General features: G+C 42.3%; 2 protein-coding genes across 2 annotated transcripts; both read left to right on the top strand.

The window, feature by feature from the left end:
- Window positions 1-2321: 2321 nt before the first annotated feature.
- Window positions 2322-8474, top strand: LOC136420350 (glycerophosphocholine cholinephosphodiesterase ENPP6-like). Its single transcript, XM_066407208.1, has 9 exons — window positions 2322-2455; window positions 2899-3011; window positions 3603-3782; window positions 4084-4255; window positions 4593-4674; window positions 5311-5502; window positions 5968-6105; window positions 6728-6839; window positions 7521-8474. The coding sequence occupies exons 1-9, from the start codon at window positions 2337-2339 to the stop codon at window positions 7751-7753; spliced, it is 1341 nt and encodes a 446-aa protein (XP_066263305.1). The 5' UTR covers window positions 2322-2336; the 3' UTR covers window positions 7754-8474.
- An 846-nt stretch (window positions 8475-9320) lies between these two features.
- On the top strand, window positions 9321-14261 carry LOC136420351 (tartrate-resistant acid phosphatase type 5-like). Its single transcript, XM_066407209.1, has 6 exons — window positions 9321-9510; window positions 10350-10558; window positions 10896-11020; window positions 11635-11832; window positions 12331-12478; window positions 13041-14261. Exons 1-6 carry the CDS (start codon window positions 9414-9416, stop codon window positions 13287-13289), a joined length of 1026 nt encoding a protein of 341 aa, XP_066263306.1. The 5' UTR covers window positions 9321-9413; the 3' UTR covers window positions 13290-14261.
- The last annotated feature ends 291 nt before the right edge of the window (window positions 14262-14552 follow it).

Below are 14552 nucleotides of genomic sequence, written 5' to 3'. Positions count from 1 at the left end.
TCAATGAACCCTGGCTGCAAATAAGTTTTGGCACGAAACACAACGCCCACTTTTAGTACTAATTATACGCCATCGAGTAAAGTAACAAACATAATTTGTTGTCAATTGTGATGATGCCCAGAAAGGGATTCGATGTGTTTTTGTTAGTTCCAAAACAATTAAGCCCCGAATGAAAAGCCTAATTTTCTTTCTTCACCCCTTCATCCCTCTCCGTTTAGCATTACAAGAACTTGGTCCGTCCCTTAGTCCAGCCACGAAAATTGATCCCGGATATTTATCAACAACAGAAAATATTTGCAGGGTGGTGGAGAACCTACCGGGTGTAAATACTGTAGCTAGTTGCTTCCAGATCCCCAAAAAAAGACGTTACTTGCCTCCTTTGTCTTCAGTACTCGACTGTAGAAGCTACAGATAGTGAACTTTAAGAAACAGGACTATCAGCCGTTTTAGAAAGCCGGCCAATTTCATACATTACATCAGTTATCCTGAACGGATTGTTGATCTGAAATCTCCGACAAAGACCCGATGTTTATTTAGCATTAGGGCATGCGCGGTAGGAATCTCGAGAGGAAAACCCTAAGCCGCATGCGCAGTCGTGGCCAATCCTAGATTTGTTATCTTGGCATTTTGGACCAGATGTGACATTTTGTCATAAGGCTAGGGGTAAAATCTAACCGAACTCTTTTGAAACGCTTGTTACCTTGACGGTTGTACAAAGTAACATACCTTGTACAAGCTAGTTTGCGTCCACGTTACCTACCTACGAGCTCCGCTGTCTTACTCGACCCTAGAAGCTACAGCTAGCTGAGAAAAAACAGGACTAACAGCCGAGTCAGGAAGTCAGCCAAGTTCACACAGCAAGTCAGGTATCCTATAGAATTGACCTTGACCAGAGAAGGCCCGGTTTTTGATTGACGGATACGTCATTAGGTCATGCGCGGTAGGAATCTCGACTGAGGAGAACCCACGCAGCAGGGCTGTGGTGTAGTCTGTATAACGCAAACTCCAGCTGTCCGGGGGTTTCTCTCCCCTTGGGTTGCGAGGTGGTTACAGGGCCGCGAGCGGTCACAAGAGGCTTGATTGAATTCAGGCTAGGCTGTGGTGGTTCTAATCCTAGAGTTGTTTTCTTGACATTTTTGGCCATATGTGACAATTTTTCACAGGGTTAGAGGTAAAATCTGACGAAAGTCTTTTGAAACGCTTGAGCCTGTTTGTATTGACCTTATACAATCAGACGATCATGTCTGTCAGCTGAGCGGACTGAACCATCGAAATGAGGGGGTGTTGTTATCCTTCAACTCTTCTGCCTGTAGCTTATAGAAAATCAATACTATTATCAGTCTTGTCAGTTCTGGCGAATTTTTTTGAGCTACATGAGCCGTTTTTGTTTCAAACTTGTAAAGAGAATAACTCAAGAAGTGGTTGACAGACATGTCGAGTTTTGGTTTGTATACAGTTTAAGTGATGATTTACATAATCATACGCTAATTATTCAAATCAGCAGCTAATTTGTATAATCAATAAATCTGCTGCATCCCATCATAGGACTCTCACACACCTGAGATATGTAACTGAGAAAGAGATAAACATAGTCAGATATCAATTATGCAAATGAAAACCTCATTTGAATAATCAATGACAAAATACTATGATTCCATAGTGGTTAGTAATGGGGATTTCATTCTTGCAGCATTTGGAAGTTAAGTAAATGTTTGTATTATTAGACATTAATCATGCATTATTTACATAATTCATGAGGAAATCGAACAATAACCTATTTTGCTGAGAAAAGATTTCGACACTTTCGCCAGTTGGACAGAGAATGTATCAACTTACATAATCTATGCAAATGAGGTCCTTATTTGCATTTGAGCTATGAGCTGTAAAAAACACATACTACCGTCGCCATATGCATGCCCTGGGTTCCAGACTGTTCATCGGGCCTTTTAGCCGCTTCTCTTTAGCCGGTACCTTGCAGTCAGTTCCTCCCGGCGGCACAGAGACCCCAGCCCACCGAACCCTAATTAGCGCACCGGGGGAGTTCTAGCCGGGGAGTTGACCGGCCCTATCTAGTAAAAGCGGCGCGGTTCACTCCCACGGGCTCAACTCCCCGGAGCGCTGATTAAGACCGGGCGGGCAGACTGTTCTCTGGCCACCGTAGGAAATCGCTAGCGACCCGGTACTGGTCTGGCGCCCAGGGTACCGTCGCCATGGCAAAAATGCGTTACGATCCTCCACTCCAAACATCTGCTTCGAGATGTAATAGACAGCCATGGTTGGCTAAAAATTGGCCATTGTCCCAGATACAGCAGTCAGCCAACCAGAGGGAAAGCAAGATGGCGGTTCAAACAGTTTTGCTGCTGACTTGTGTTTTGCTACACGTCTGCCCCAGTCTCGCCGTAAACAAACTCTTGGTGATGTTAGTGGACGGTTTGCGTGAGGACTACCCAACTAGGTATGGTACAAATCTACATGGAGATTGTTGCACGTAAAGTATAAAAATACGTTTGATTGACAATCACGCAAGCGAGCACAGACTCCTAATCTCCAAGCAGATGTAAGGACCGGGCCATTCACTGTTTTACGCCTGTTGTTGCAACATTTAATACTCTCTTCTAGTTCTTGTCGACGTATGATAAAGCGAGGCGTTGAAAGTACAATACAATGTACTAGAAAAGAGTACGAAATGTTGCAAAAACAAGTTTCAAGCATTGAAAATTAGCCTGATCCTTACATCTGATTGGAGAATATGCAACTCCTTTTTTAAGTCTTACAATTTTGTGTGGTCATTGTCTTTTTGATTAACAATAGCTTACAGTCACTGTCAATTTCAATAAAGAAGAAGATCACTCGAAACAGTGATGATGTGTCATGCTGTGTTACATTTTCTTCGCACAGAGATCTACACCTTCTGCAATTCCAAGCTATTGAGAGAGAGGGCGTAAAGGCACAGTATGTCACACCAGCGTTCCCTGCCAAGTCCTATCCCAACTACTATTCAATCATGACAGGTATCTTCATACATAACGTACCACAATTCATAATCACATCGTTTAATACGGAACGTAATGGCTGGATCTCATGAAACCTTCACAGAGCGTATCATGTTATTTGAGACTGTTTAGTTGATTATTGACCACACAGTGACAGTGTTCTAACATCTGTTTTGTGTACAATGTATTGTCCTGGTATTTGGAGCACGTAGGGATATTTACTCGGGCCAGACGCGCTGTCAATACACTGTCAGAGGAACAGGATAACAAAGTTCTTTGCACACAACCTTTGAATCAATACACTGAGCCGACGTTTCAACTTTCGGGGCGGTTCGACTTCGCACTGCAGCTAGGTGTCGCTGCTGCAATGTGTAGAATGGGGTCCCCAACGTGCAACGTGACTGAGTTTATATCCCCCTCGTTGGGGACCGCATTCTTGGTGTTTATCGTTGTACTCGTATTAAGTATTAGTATGGCTTTCTAGTCTTTGTCTTCAGCCACTGACGAAAGATAGCGGATGCTGTCTGAAACGTCTGAGTGTTTCAAAATGTTATCCAGTTGTAATGGCGTATGACTTTTTACTGTTAGATGTAACGCATTCGTCCCCAGGTCTTTACACAGAAAGTCACGGCATGACCGGTAACTACATGTACGACGCCGAGAGGAACGTGTCTTTTCTGGTCGGCTTCAATCAGGAGTCGTTTGAGCCCTTCTGGTGGGAGAACGCCGAGCCGCTGTGGATAACGGCTACTAAGGCGGGGAAGAAGGCAAACATGTACTACTGGCCAGGTTAGTCAACTCAGTTATTAATTTGTTACCTCCGTTAGGGAGGTTTTGTTTTCGGTGTGTCTGTTTCTCTGCTTGTGTGTCCGTAGTTATTTGAATACAGTAGAGTGACAGGAAATAATGTGACCGCGGACTGACAGGAAGTGTAGGTCAAATTCGGGAGACCAAAATGGTCTTCCCACGTATTGGTTTAGGCGCGTCGGGGACATTGACAGGAAGTTAGGTCAAAGGTTCCAGAAAAGATTATCTCATTTCCTGTCATCAATGATTTCTTCGATGATTTCTGATCTGTTCCTACCCTTAGGTTGCCAGGTGACCATACGCAACACCGTCCCAAACAAGTGCATCAAACTGACAGACCTGCCCTCTTTCGAGAACATGGTGAACAGCATCGACGAGATTGTACAACTCTTTAGTGATGACGTCATCGACATGGCGGGCCTGTATTACCAGAAGGTCGATATTTGGGGTCACAGGTCAGCTCTTGAGAACTGCTCTTGGCCTTGCTAACAATGATGCATTTTGAACTAACATTAGCATTTGAATTACTACACCAGTTCGAAACGCTTTTAAAAAAATGTTGATGTATTTTGCAATGATTCTTTTGCATTCAGGCACGCTAGAAGATGAATTGAGTGTATCAATGTTTATAAAGCTGAGTACGTACATTTATAATCCATAGATAATTCAGGAATTTCGATTCACTAAGTGAGCTGTCGTGCCAGTGAGATTCGAAAGAGGGCGTATTTGCTGGCACATATATGGTGCGTTGCATCGTGTTCGTGGCTAAGTTGTGTATTGTTTGAGGTGTAGGTATGGACCAGATTCAGAGCTTGTGCGGGATAAAGTACAAGAGGTGGACATCACGCTGGGGTACTTGCGACAGAAGCTGACGGTGAGATCTTCCTTTGTACAGCTTTCTCTTAGAAAATAAAACCTCAAATAACTCGTTAATATCAAAACACTATCACGCCATGTTGACACGGGCAGACGCAACCAATTCAAACTATGGAAGCAAACAATAAAGACTTCGTAAGAGAGCATTGGTTGTCCAACTATGTGGACCCACAAGTTGTAGTTTGTACATATTTGTCGGCTTTCATTTTCACACTGCACCGTTCGGCTTCGATTTTTCCACAACCCTGACCTTGGTGCTGAACGTGATGATCCATTGTCTAGTGCGAAACAGACATACAGAAATAGGAACGCTTGCGAATGCAACATCTTATCGTAACTGTGGAATGCAGCTAAAGGGGTGATTGCTGTCATATAATGATAAGCCGGTTCAAGGATTAAACTGCGCACATGCAGGGAGATGTATTGTGGGTAATATGTCAAAGTTGAAGGCCCCTGAGACACAAGCAAACACGTCCGGACATGTACATGCAAAGTCTAGACAAGAACTATTTACATTATTACAAGATAGGTGCCTTCACCGTTGACACATTACCAACAACGCACATCGCTACGCATGCGCAGTTCAAACTATGAAACTGCTTGTTGCTTGAACCTTGAGTATGTTATTTTCCAGGATACGGGACTTGACCAATCAGTGAACGTGATGATACTATCAGATCATGGCATGGCTCCCCTACCCGACTACAGCGTCACAAGCGGCTACATCAGTTTAAAAGACTACGTAGACGTCGACGATCTGAAGAGACCGACGCTGTACTCCGACATGATTGTCCACATCTGGCCAAAGGACGGATTGCTAGAAAAGGCACGGTGGTGCACTTTTTCGGATCTAGAAATACAATTATTGCAATTTGGTAGAAATCAAAAACTTAATAAATGATATACCTCTTATCGGAAACAGGGATCTCATAAATAATGTGTGTGTGTGTGTGTGTGTGTGTGTGTGTGAGTATGTGAGTGTGTGTGTGAGTGTGTGTGTGTGCGTGCGTAGTGTGTGTGTGTGTGTGTGTGTGTGTGTGTGTGTGTGTGTGCGTGCGTGGTGTGTGTGTGTGTGTGTGTGTGTGTGTGTGTGTGTGTGTGTGTGTGTGTGTGAGGGGGCTTTATTTGGCTCAGCCCTTTCTTTTTCGATGAATGTTGTCCTTTTTTCGTCTTATTTAGCTTGGTCCGATATACTTTCCAGTACATTTCCATTCATGTGACCATTCTTCATACTGAAAGTGTGTCTGAGCCCTGAACCAAAAACTGTTTTGCTTGATTTTCCTCAATCCAGGTTTACTCCGATCTCCGAAACGTCCCCCACTCTGTTGTTTTGAAGAAAGAGGACATCCCGGAAGACTGGCACTACAAGCGGGGAAAATACGTCGCACCGCTGCTGCTGCTGGCTCAGTATCCCTGGCTTGTATTCGAGGTTCGTTCTTACATAGGTTTGACGAATGTCAAAAATGTATTGTTTGGGCGCTGTCATGTTGGAGTTTGACGTCATGCATGCGCCATCTTGTTCCCGTTTCCGGTTGTTGACGTCACGTCTGTGTCGGCGTCAACTGTTGGTATAGTCTTTACCTGTCATCGTCGTATTGGATGTGATGTGATGCGATGTAATGTGATAAAATACAGCTGAAACTTTGCCTTCGGCCTGCTTTGATGAAGCACATAGAGGGGCTCATCCTCGTTCACCAGGACCCTTCCGCTCCACGTTACATCGCTCGCAGAAAGGGATGTAACGTGGAGCGGAAGGGTCCTGGTGAACGAGGATGAGAAGGGCTCAGAACACTAAAGAGTTTCTTGATCATGACACAAGACGTCAAATGTACGAGTATCAAATATGCTGCATTTTCTGGATTTTTTTCTTACATTTGTCTTACGCAAGGCAATTCCATTATATATGGTGTCATCCTCGAAGAAATTGCATGCATATAGGTTGATGATGAAATGAACAACAAACGTTACCCAGTAGCAAACATGTCATGTTTATTTCAATGTTTACTTGATAAACATCTCGTAAATAAATAATAAACAATTCTCCTCCGTAGGACTCTGCCATCCCCTGGACCTGGGATAACGCCAGTCACTTTCCGCGGGGAAGTCACGGCTTCAGCAGCTCCCGGACGGACATGAAGGGCGTCTTTATGGCGTTCGGGCCAGGTTCGATCGCTCAGAATATCAACCTAAATGTGAAAGTAGTATGTTAGGGACAGGTTGAGTATTAGATGAAAGACACAGCCTGCATGGACAACACGAAACCACCGTACCTACGGCCTCAAAAAGACCTATGGCATAAACTATGGGACAATCTTTACTTTACAGTATCAAGCTTGTATGTGGCAAATTATGTTGAAATAAGTTATTAACTTGAGTGCAGTGCCAAGTGAACATTGTCCTTGGCCTTCTCTCTGTCTAAACGCAAATAAAAAGAGGGTTAGATAGAACGGTAGCCTGGTGGTAGCTCGGCTACTAATCGCCACCAACTCTATCTATGAGAAGAAGACAAAAGTTTACAAAACTAACACTGGAAGAACTGGGTCTTACCCCAAATATTTTCGGCAGAACGCCAACAACCTTGTTCACTGTAAGGAATCGTATACTGCTACTTCCGGCACGTGTGCCAGAGACACGTGACTGCAGCAGTGGGTCGTAAGTGCCGGATAAACTATGTCGCCCCCCCCCCGTCTCGGTTACACTTGTTTTGCACTTATTTTCTTAAAACTCAGATACTGTCGTCGAAATGTCTGCTTTTTACTGCCATGATTCACAGCACATGATTATTCAAAAACACAATTCAGAAAACGCTATTTAACTAAACTTCTTCGTCTGTTTGACCTTCAGATTTCCGAAAAGGATACGAAGCGGACCCGATAGACATTGTCGACGAATACCAGTTGATGTGCCGTTTACTGGACATCACCCCCCTGCCCAACAACGGGACGTGGGCCCGGGTAGAGGGCATGTTGGACGGTGCCATTTATACCGCAGTATCCCAATATGCTCGCGTTGTATCCACTTTAGCTATCGCCCAATCTACGTTGGTCTTTTTCAGTTTTTATTTGGTGCTTTGCTAGTTACTATACATACTACAGTAAATGATTCTACTTTAGGCATGTGCACAAAGTACTTTGAATTTTAGAATTTTCTTCACAGTAGTTTTCAGCAAATCGACAAAGAAGTCGTAAAATCTTACCTTTCTTAAAGGTTTCATAACTGCTCTGTCATAAAGCTTCTATTTGAACCGTTTTTCGAGTCTAAAGCACTTCTGTTTTTCAATGATTACTGATTGTAGGTTATAACCATATGTCCTTGTTTTGAAGCGATTGAAATCTATTTTCAACATTGTCGCATCTGATGTCATCAATAAACATCGAGTTTATGTGTCATGTTGTGTTATAGAACCAAGATAATGCATTTGAACTTGTCTACATTCTTCGAGTTGTCTTCTGTCACTCCAGGACCATGAGCCGAACACGTGTGCTAAAATCTGTTGTTCTGTTTATTTGGGGAGGGGCTATTGTCTAAGAATACAAACTGCCAATGATTAGGTTACAATCAACTTCCGTGTTCAACCAAGGGATTCTTGGTTCGACCTCCACAATGGTTTCTTGCATGGCTTCTTGTATTTTCCCGCTTGTGAGTTGTCTTCATTTCCATTGAAGTGGTCGATTCGAGCCGGAAGCACCTGAGTCCACAATATCGTCCGACAAGGACTGGACGGCTTATGTCCACATCGGTGTCACAACCTCTCGTCTTCTGAATTTGATCATGATAAGAAAAAAACAAGACTGAAAACTCCCGTGACGTCCTTTATTGCCTTTGTTTCATTATATTATTTGTGAGGTTTTGTTTGTTGGGTTTGATTTTGTTTTTGCACGTTAAGCCCTCTCATACACTTTAGATATCTAGTATTATGAACGTTAACCGTTAGAATCAGACATATTTCTGGATCCAATGGAGGAAAAAAATAACACCCCGGCAAACTACTTGCCATTTTTGCTATGAGCTGAACGTATCTGATATCGCACAGAGCCAATTGATATGCTAAGGTGCCTTCCTCTGAGATAACACGATCGAACATGGGTAATTCTGGACGTTCGATTAACATTGTAAAGCCCTTGTTTATTTTTGTTGTTTCGTTTCGCGCCGAGTCTATAAAAAAGCACTTAGGCCTGCAATGCATGGTTAGCCAGTGTGTATTTTGTTGTAGAAGTTTTTTGGTGTTTCAAAACACATTTTCTTTTTGATTAATAAAGACTCCTAGTCTTAGATGTTGTCGACAGCTATAAGCGTGTCTTATGCAAATTTTAATCAAACAAACAAAAGGTTTCAGCCCATCCCTCGACCTGCCCACAACACTAGCACGTGAAGGACGGACCTCGATGCATGCCCTGTTATGTGTACACCGCAGCAAAACGTAACAATATCAATTACCGTCATCTATCACATAACTCAATATACAACTAATATTATACCGCAAATATACCTTTACATTTCTGATTTAGCTTAAGATAGTAAAATATTGATGTAGATATGTATTTTAAGGAATTTACGAATAGTTGTTACCATTTGGTTGGATGCGGTATCATGTGCCTGTCCCCTGATTACCCTGATCATGTGACCAGTTAGTCTAAATAGTCCAACATTTCATTCGGAAATTTCGAGAGCAGGAAGCAGGGACCTGTGCCAGTTTCGTCGTCCTAAGTTTCTAGAGAGTTCCAAGATCATCAGAACATGGCGATCATGTGCTGTAAGAGCTCTGTTCTTCGTCTGATCGCTGTTGTCGCGGTTTTGACAGCCGGTACAGGGATCGTGGCCGCCCCTTTCAAAGGTAAGATGACTTCCGGGCCCGGGACCGTATACTTTTTTGAGGAGGGCAAGTCTTCTACGTTTCGTTGTCTCTTTTTGTAAACTAGTAGGTGAGATAGTAGATTAAGAAGATAATCACAGACATGTGTAGAAATCGGTCTTGAATCTTGCTTGTAAAATTACGTAATAGACTGCGCCTCCAAGAGCGATCTGTCACAACAACAAGAAGCCAAAAAATTGCGAATCCCGTATACGGTTTTATCTTTTTATTCAAGACACTGCTGATATGATAACTTGTACAAGGACAGGGCTATCTTCAAGACCTTTATTTTCGTTTTAAGCGGCTTGTCTTAGCGTCCCAGAATTTGTTTTCCCGCGCACTGGGCTTCGTTCATTATGTCTTTTGTTTGTTTGTTACATAATGGTCTTTACCCCCTGGGTAGTTGTCTTCTGACCACCATCAGCTGACCGACAAATGGCACGTAGGCCAAATTTTTGGTGACGCCTCTGGAGCGGAACCTTGTGCTATCCTCTCTCTTACTCCAAACAGGAAGTTCAAATCACTTTGAGGAACACTTCTTTTGGATAACAGAATGTGAAAGTGGAAATGGTCTAGTTGGTCAAATTTCAGTTGTTATCAGTTATTTAGAACTTATTTAGAACATGTTGATTCAATTATATGTATGACATCAGCATGTGCATCAATTGTCAGTATAATATACATAACGGTACTGTGAATTGATCGTTCGGTATAATATAACCAGCTGCTGCCACACTACACAGCAAAGCTGGTGTGTTATGCCGAAGGGCTGTTATACAGTCTATATAGATACAGATACTAAGTCGTTATTGTTTTTACAGCATATGACAAAGACCAGGCGTCGCTGCGGTTCATGGTGCTGGGAGACTGGGGCGGGATCCCCCTGTACCCCTACAGGACTGGTGTGGAGAAGGATGTAGCAGCCAGGATGGGGAAGGTGGCAGACAGCATGGACTACAAGTTCGTCCTGGGCCTGGGGGACAACTTCTACTTCGATGGCGTGCAGAACGAGTTTGATAAAAGATTCCAGGTATGAAACTCACTAGCCTGATTAACTTTCGTTTCAGGGCACAACAGGGCTTACCCCAAAGGGAGGGGCCATAAAAGCCATGGACAGTGGGAGTTTGCAATATACAGACTACGAAAGTTGTTGTGAATTATACAAATTTCATATTAAGCTATTTCTATATACGAAGAAAAGCATAATTGGCACCTAAATTAAGCATCAAGTAAAGAAAACCTGCTTGAATTTAACATAATAGTAAATAGCCACTGTCTTCCTTAAATCAGCATAACCCCCATGCAGGCCCCCAACAATTAGATGACAATGACCAAACACAAACTCAACTTGAAACCTTTCTTCACAGGAAACTTTTGAGGATGTCTTCACAGCCAAATCATTGGACATTCCCTGGTACTTCATCGCTGGTAACCACGACCACAACGGCAACGTGACGGCCCAGATAGCGTACTCGCACAGGTCAAAGAAATGGTATGTTGATATCACTTTTGTTAGTATCAATTAGCATTCATTTTTGTAGTGTGAATGATCTGTAGACTAGCATGCAAATTTCCCACCTGACAAAGCAAATGAAAAAATTTAGTTCCAGTTTGATTTGTTTCTACATGTTAGTTATCCTTGAAAATTCAAACATTATGACAATGTGGCCTGTGCTCAAGATGATAAAAAGTTTTTGAAAGAACAAATCTCCTATTCTCATGCTACTAAATGGAGATTTCTTCAAAGAATCCAAGTTCTTGGCTGAGTTCCACTACTGCACTATACAATCCTTGGGCATTCATCTCAAGATTTGTATAGTAGTGTCAAAACTGGCCAAGAAGACCACTCAGGGGACTGATACTCTGATCTATGTGGACAGGTGGTCACTACAGACATTGTTCTCAATGCTTGTGTCAATAGGAAAATCGTCTAAGGGACCACCAAAAATTGTTGGTCCTTATGTAGAGGTGGTCACTTGTACAGTTTTGATTGTATATCATATCTTTACAATGTCAACTACTGTCACAGATGAACTTTCAGGTGTGGTGACGACATGACGTTGCAACTATTTTGATTGTACATGTATATATTTTATGTCCTCTTAGGAACTTCCCAAGCCTGTACTACAGCCTGAATTTTACCGTGCCCGGTACCAACACTACGGTCACCATCATCCAGTACGATTCCGTCACGATGTGCGGGAACTCTGACGACTTCCAGCACGGGCTGCTGACCGGTCCGGAGAATCTCCAAGTCGCTACAACTCAGCTGAAATGGCTGGAAGAGCAGCTGAATGCTACAAAGTGAGCACCGTCTCCTCCTGTCTGAATTACATAGTACTGCAACATGCTTTTGATATGTCTGTAACAATTAGAGATTTTTACAGAAAATGGTTGAAGATTGGTTTAACATCTCCATATTGCTACTGTGTGTCTCATGGCAAACAAACGATGGTATAAGGCTATAAGCCAGTTCACTGTTTGAACTGCACAGGCACAAGCTAAGGTCAAAGGTGAAGGCCCCTAATAATTTGTAAACATTTCTTGTCTAGACCATGCTTGATACCATGTCTGGTCATGTTTTGTTTATGTCTCAGGGCCCTTCAACTTTGACATTTTACATACAACACTGCATATGTGCAGCTAAACCAGCTTATGTAAAAAAGTCCTTAAAAAATCCTTAAGAAGAATGACAGTCAAAAGCTTGATGTTGAGTTTTGTGCACAAGCCTTACTTGACAGTGGTCTTAACCAACAATGTAGTGATTGTATTTCTGACCATGTTGTGTTCTTGTCATTTTAGATCAGACTATGTGATCGTCACTGCCCACTACCCCGTGTGGTCTGTGGCGGAACACGGACCAACCAAATGCCTGGTGCAACAAGTGAAGCCACTTCTGGAGCGTTACGGGGTCACAGCGTACTTCAGCGGACATGACCACAATCTACAGGTATGTTGCAGCTTCTGTGCATTATTTATCTCTGCGAATAGTACTATACAGTGGTATACTATTAGAAGGTGGCAAGTTGGTCTTGTGGTTAGGGTTGTTGTCTTGTTGACTCCAAATCTAAAGGTTCTGGGTTCGAATCCTTAGCCGACCCTAATGATGCCTTGGGAAAGGCACTCTGCCTATTTCCTCTCTCAACTGAAAATGAGTACCTAGTTGCAGTTAGGAACGTAAAGCCAGAGGCCCCGTCTTTGAGGACAGCCACACTTTGAGCCACACTTACCGAAAAGGAGGACATTGAGGACAGCCACACTTATCAAAAAGAGTAGGGGTCCTTCCCCTACAGTCTAGTCTTATGCAGCTCATACCGGTACTTACTGTGCAAAACTGGTGTGTTACGTTTTTAAAGGCAGTTTACTGGCTATGCAAAACAAAGAAACAAACAAAGCTAGTCCAATCCCTAAAACAATAGACAAGGCAACGCTGGTTTGTTGTAAGTTATCAACCAATCATTCAAACAGTTGTGTTCTTACTGTAAGTAACTGAATCTTTCTTCTGTATCCAGCACTTGAAGGAGAAGGACTCGGATGTGGAGTACTTTGTCATCGGGTGTGCCAACTTCATCGACACTTCTCAGAAGCACAAGGACTCTGTACCGAAGGACTCCCTCAAGTTTCTATGGGCAGAGGAGAAGGGTCAGGGGGGCTTCGCACAGGTGCAGGTCACAGAAGAGGCCATGACGTTCACGTTTTTGGAGTCCGTCGACGGCAAGGAGTTGTATCAGAGAGTCATGAAGCCAAGGAAGTTGAAATAAAGCAATGTTTTATGTCACAAAAGCTACTACCCTGTCTGCCTTAAAGTAGCCTGAAATCCAGTCTTTTAGCTTTAGGCCGCTTTCAACTGTCTCTACCTGCCAACAAAGATGACACATTGGAAGCAGACTAAAACTAAGAAAACTTGATTCTAGGCTAGCCCTCTAATTGCTCAGGGAAATAGTGAATTTGTACTCTAGCTTATATCTTCTCAACAGCTTTGAAGACAGTCATGTCTATAATTTGGAAAACAAAGATGTGAAAAAAAGTTATCAGTTGTACATGATCATGATATATGTTGTATGTTTTGCTTTGTTTGTGATGTAACAAAATTGTACATACGTATAGGCAAGTTTTACTTGGAAATTATATTTGAGGAGATTCTATAGTCTGTGATAGCTTTGAATGCTTAAAGTATTGTCTTGCTTTATAGGTTTCGGGTACTATTTGGTGTAGATACCATGTTAAATTTAGTTCTATTTCTAATTGTAACAGGAGACTTTTTAAAGTGATATATAATTGTTCAGCAGTTCAGCAGAGATTAACATTTTTGATATTTTAATCAAGTACTGTCATAATTTTTTTCCTCTTGATACAAAGAGGGTATTTTTACTTACATTGAATATTTTGGTCTGCCATTAGGAAGAATGCTGTTGTATTTTTATTATGATTCAGTTTAGGGTTAGGAAGAAGTTTTGTGAAAAGGCATTCATTAGAAATATGGGACTTAAATGTTTTATGTTTAAGTTTTACCACATTTTTTATGTCTTTGTCATATTTGCTTCTTGTGCAACTTTGAATTTATCATCATCTCTTAGGTGCACCGTGCCAAAGTGTTGACAAAGTTTTGTTGAATGAATGAATTATTGGAAGCCTGTTGACAGTTATGTCAGCATTACAGAGCTATGGACTTTCAAGTGCAAAGTCATGTATTTTTGAGACTTTTGCTGCAATAAATACACCTTTCATGACAATATGGCTGCCAGGAATCTTATTACATGTACCTCCATGAGAAATGGATGTATTGTGTTTGGTGTATATGTGTGTCTGTTTTGTGGTTTGAAATATTTGTGGTCAGCATAACTTAAGAACCTCTGGACAGATTGTAATGATATTTGGTAAGTGGGTAGGTCTTGGGAAGACAAAGGTCAAGGGCGATTATGGGCCTCCTGGTGGCTTTTGTTAGTACTGCAGCAGAACTTCCGCTTTTGTATCTTTTTTGGAGTTGCATTCAACTTACAGCAGAATTTATACAGAACTGTAGC

The sequence above is a fragment of the Branchiostoma lanceolatum genome, chromosome 15, assembly GCF_035083965.1.
Source record: "Branchiostoma lanceolatum isolate klBraLanc5 chromosome 15, klBraLanc5.hap2, whole genome shotgun sequence".
Lineage (NCBI taxonomy): Eukaryota > Metazoa > Chordata > Leptocardii > Amphioxiformes > Branchiostomatidae > Branchiostoma > Branchiostoma lanceolatum.
This window is presented reverse-complemented; position numbering and strand designations above follow the sequence as displayed.

Coding starts and splice junctions, on each gene's coding strand:
- LOC136420350 (XM_066407208.1), top strand. CDS start 2,337: ATGGCGGTTCAAACAGTTTTGCTGCTGACTTGTGTTTTGCTACACGTC. Junction 3,012..3,602: donor CTACTATTCAATCATGACAG/GTATCTTCATAC, acceptor ATTCGTCCCCAG/GTCTTTACACAGAAAGTCAC. Junction 3,783..4,083: donor AAACATGTACTACTGGCCAG/GTTAGTCAACTC, acceptor TCCTACCCTTAG/GTTGCCAGGTGACCATACGC.
- LOC136420351 (XM_066407209.1), top strand. CDS start 9,414: ATGGCGATCATGTGCTGTAAGAGCTCTGTTCTTCGTCTGATCGCTGTT. Junction 9,511..10,349: donor CGTGGCCGCCCCTTTCAAAG/GTAAGATGACTT, acceptor TTGTTTTTACAG/CATATGACAAAGACCAGGCG. Junction 11,021..11,634: donor TCGCACAGGTCAAAGAAATG/GTATGTTGATAT, acceptor ATGTCCTCTTAG/GAACTTCCCAAGCCTGTACT.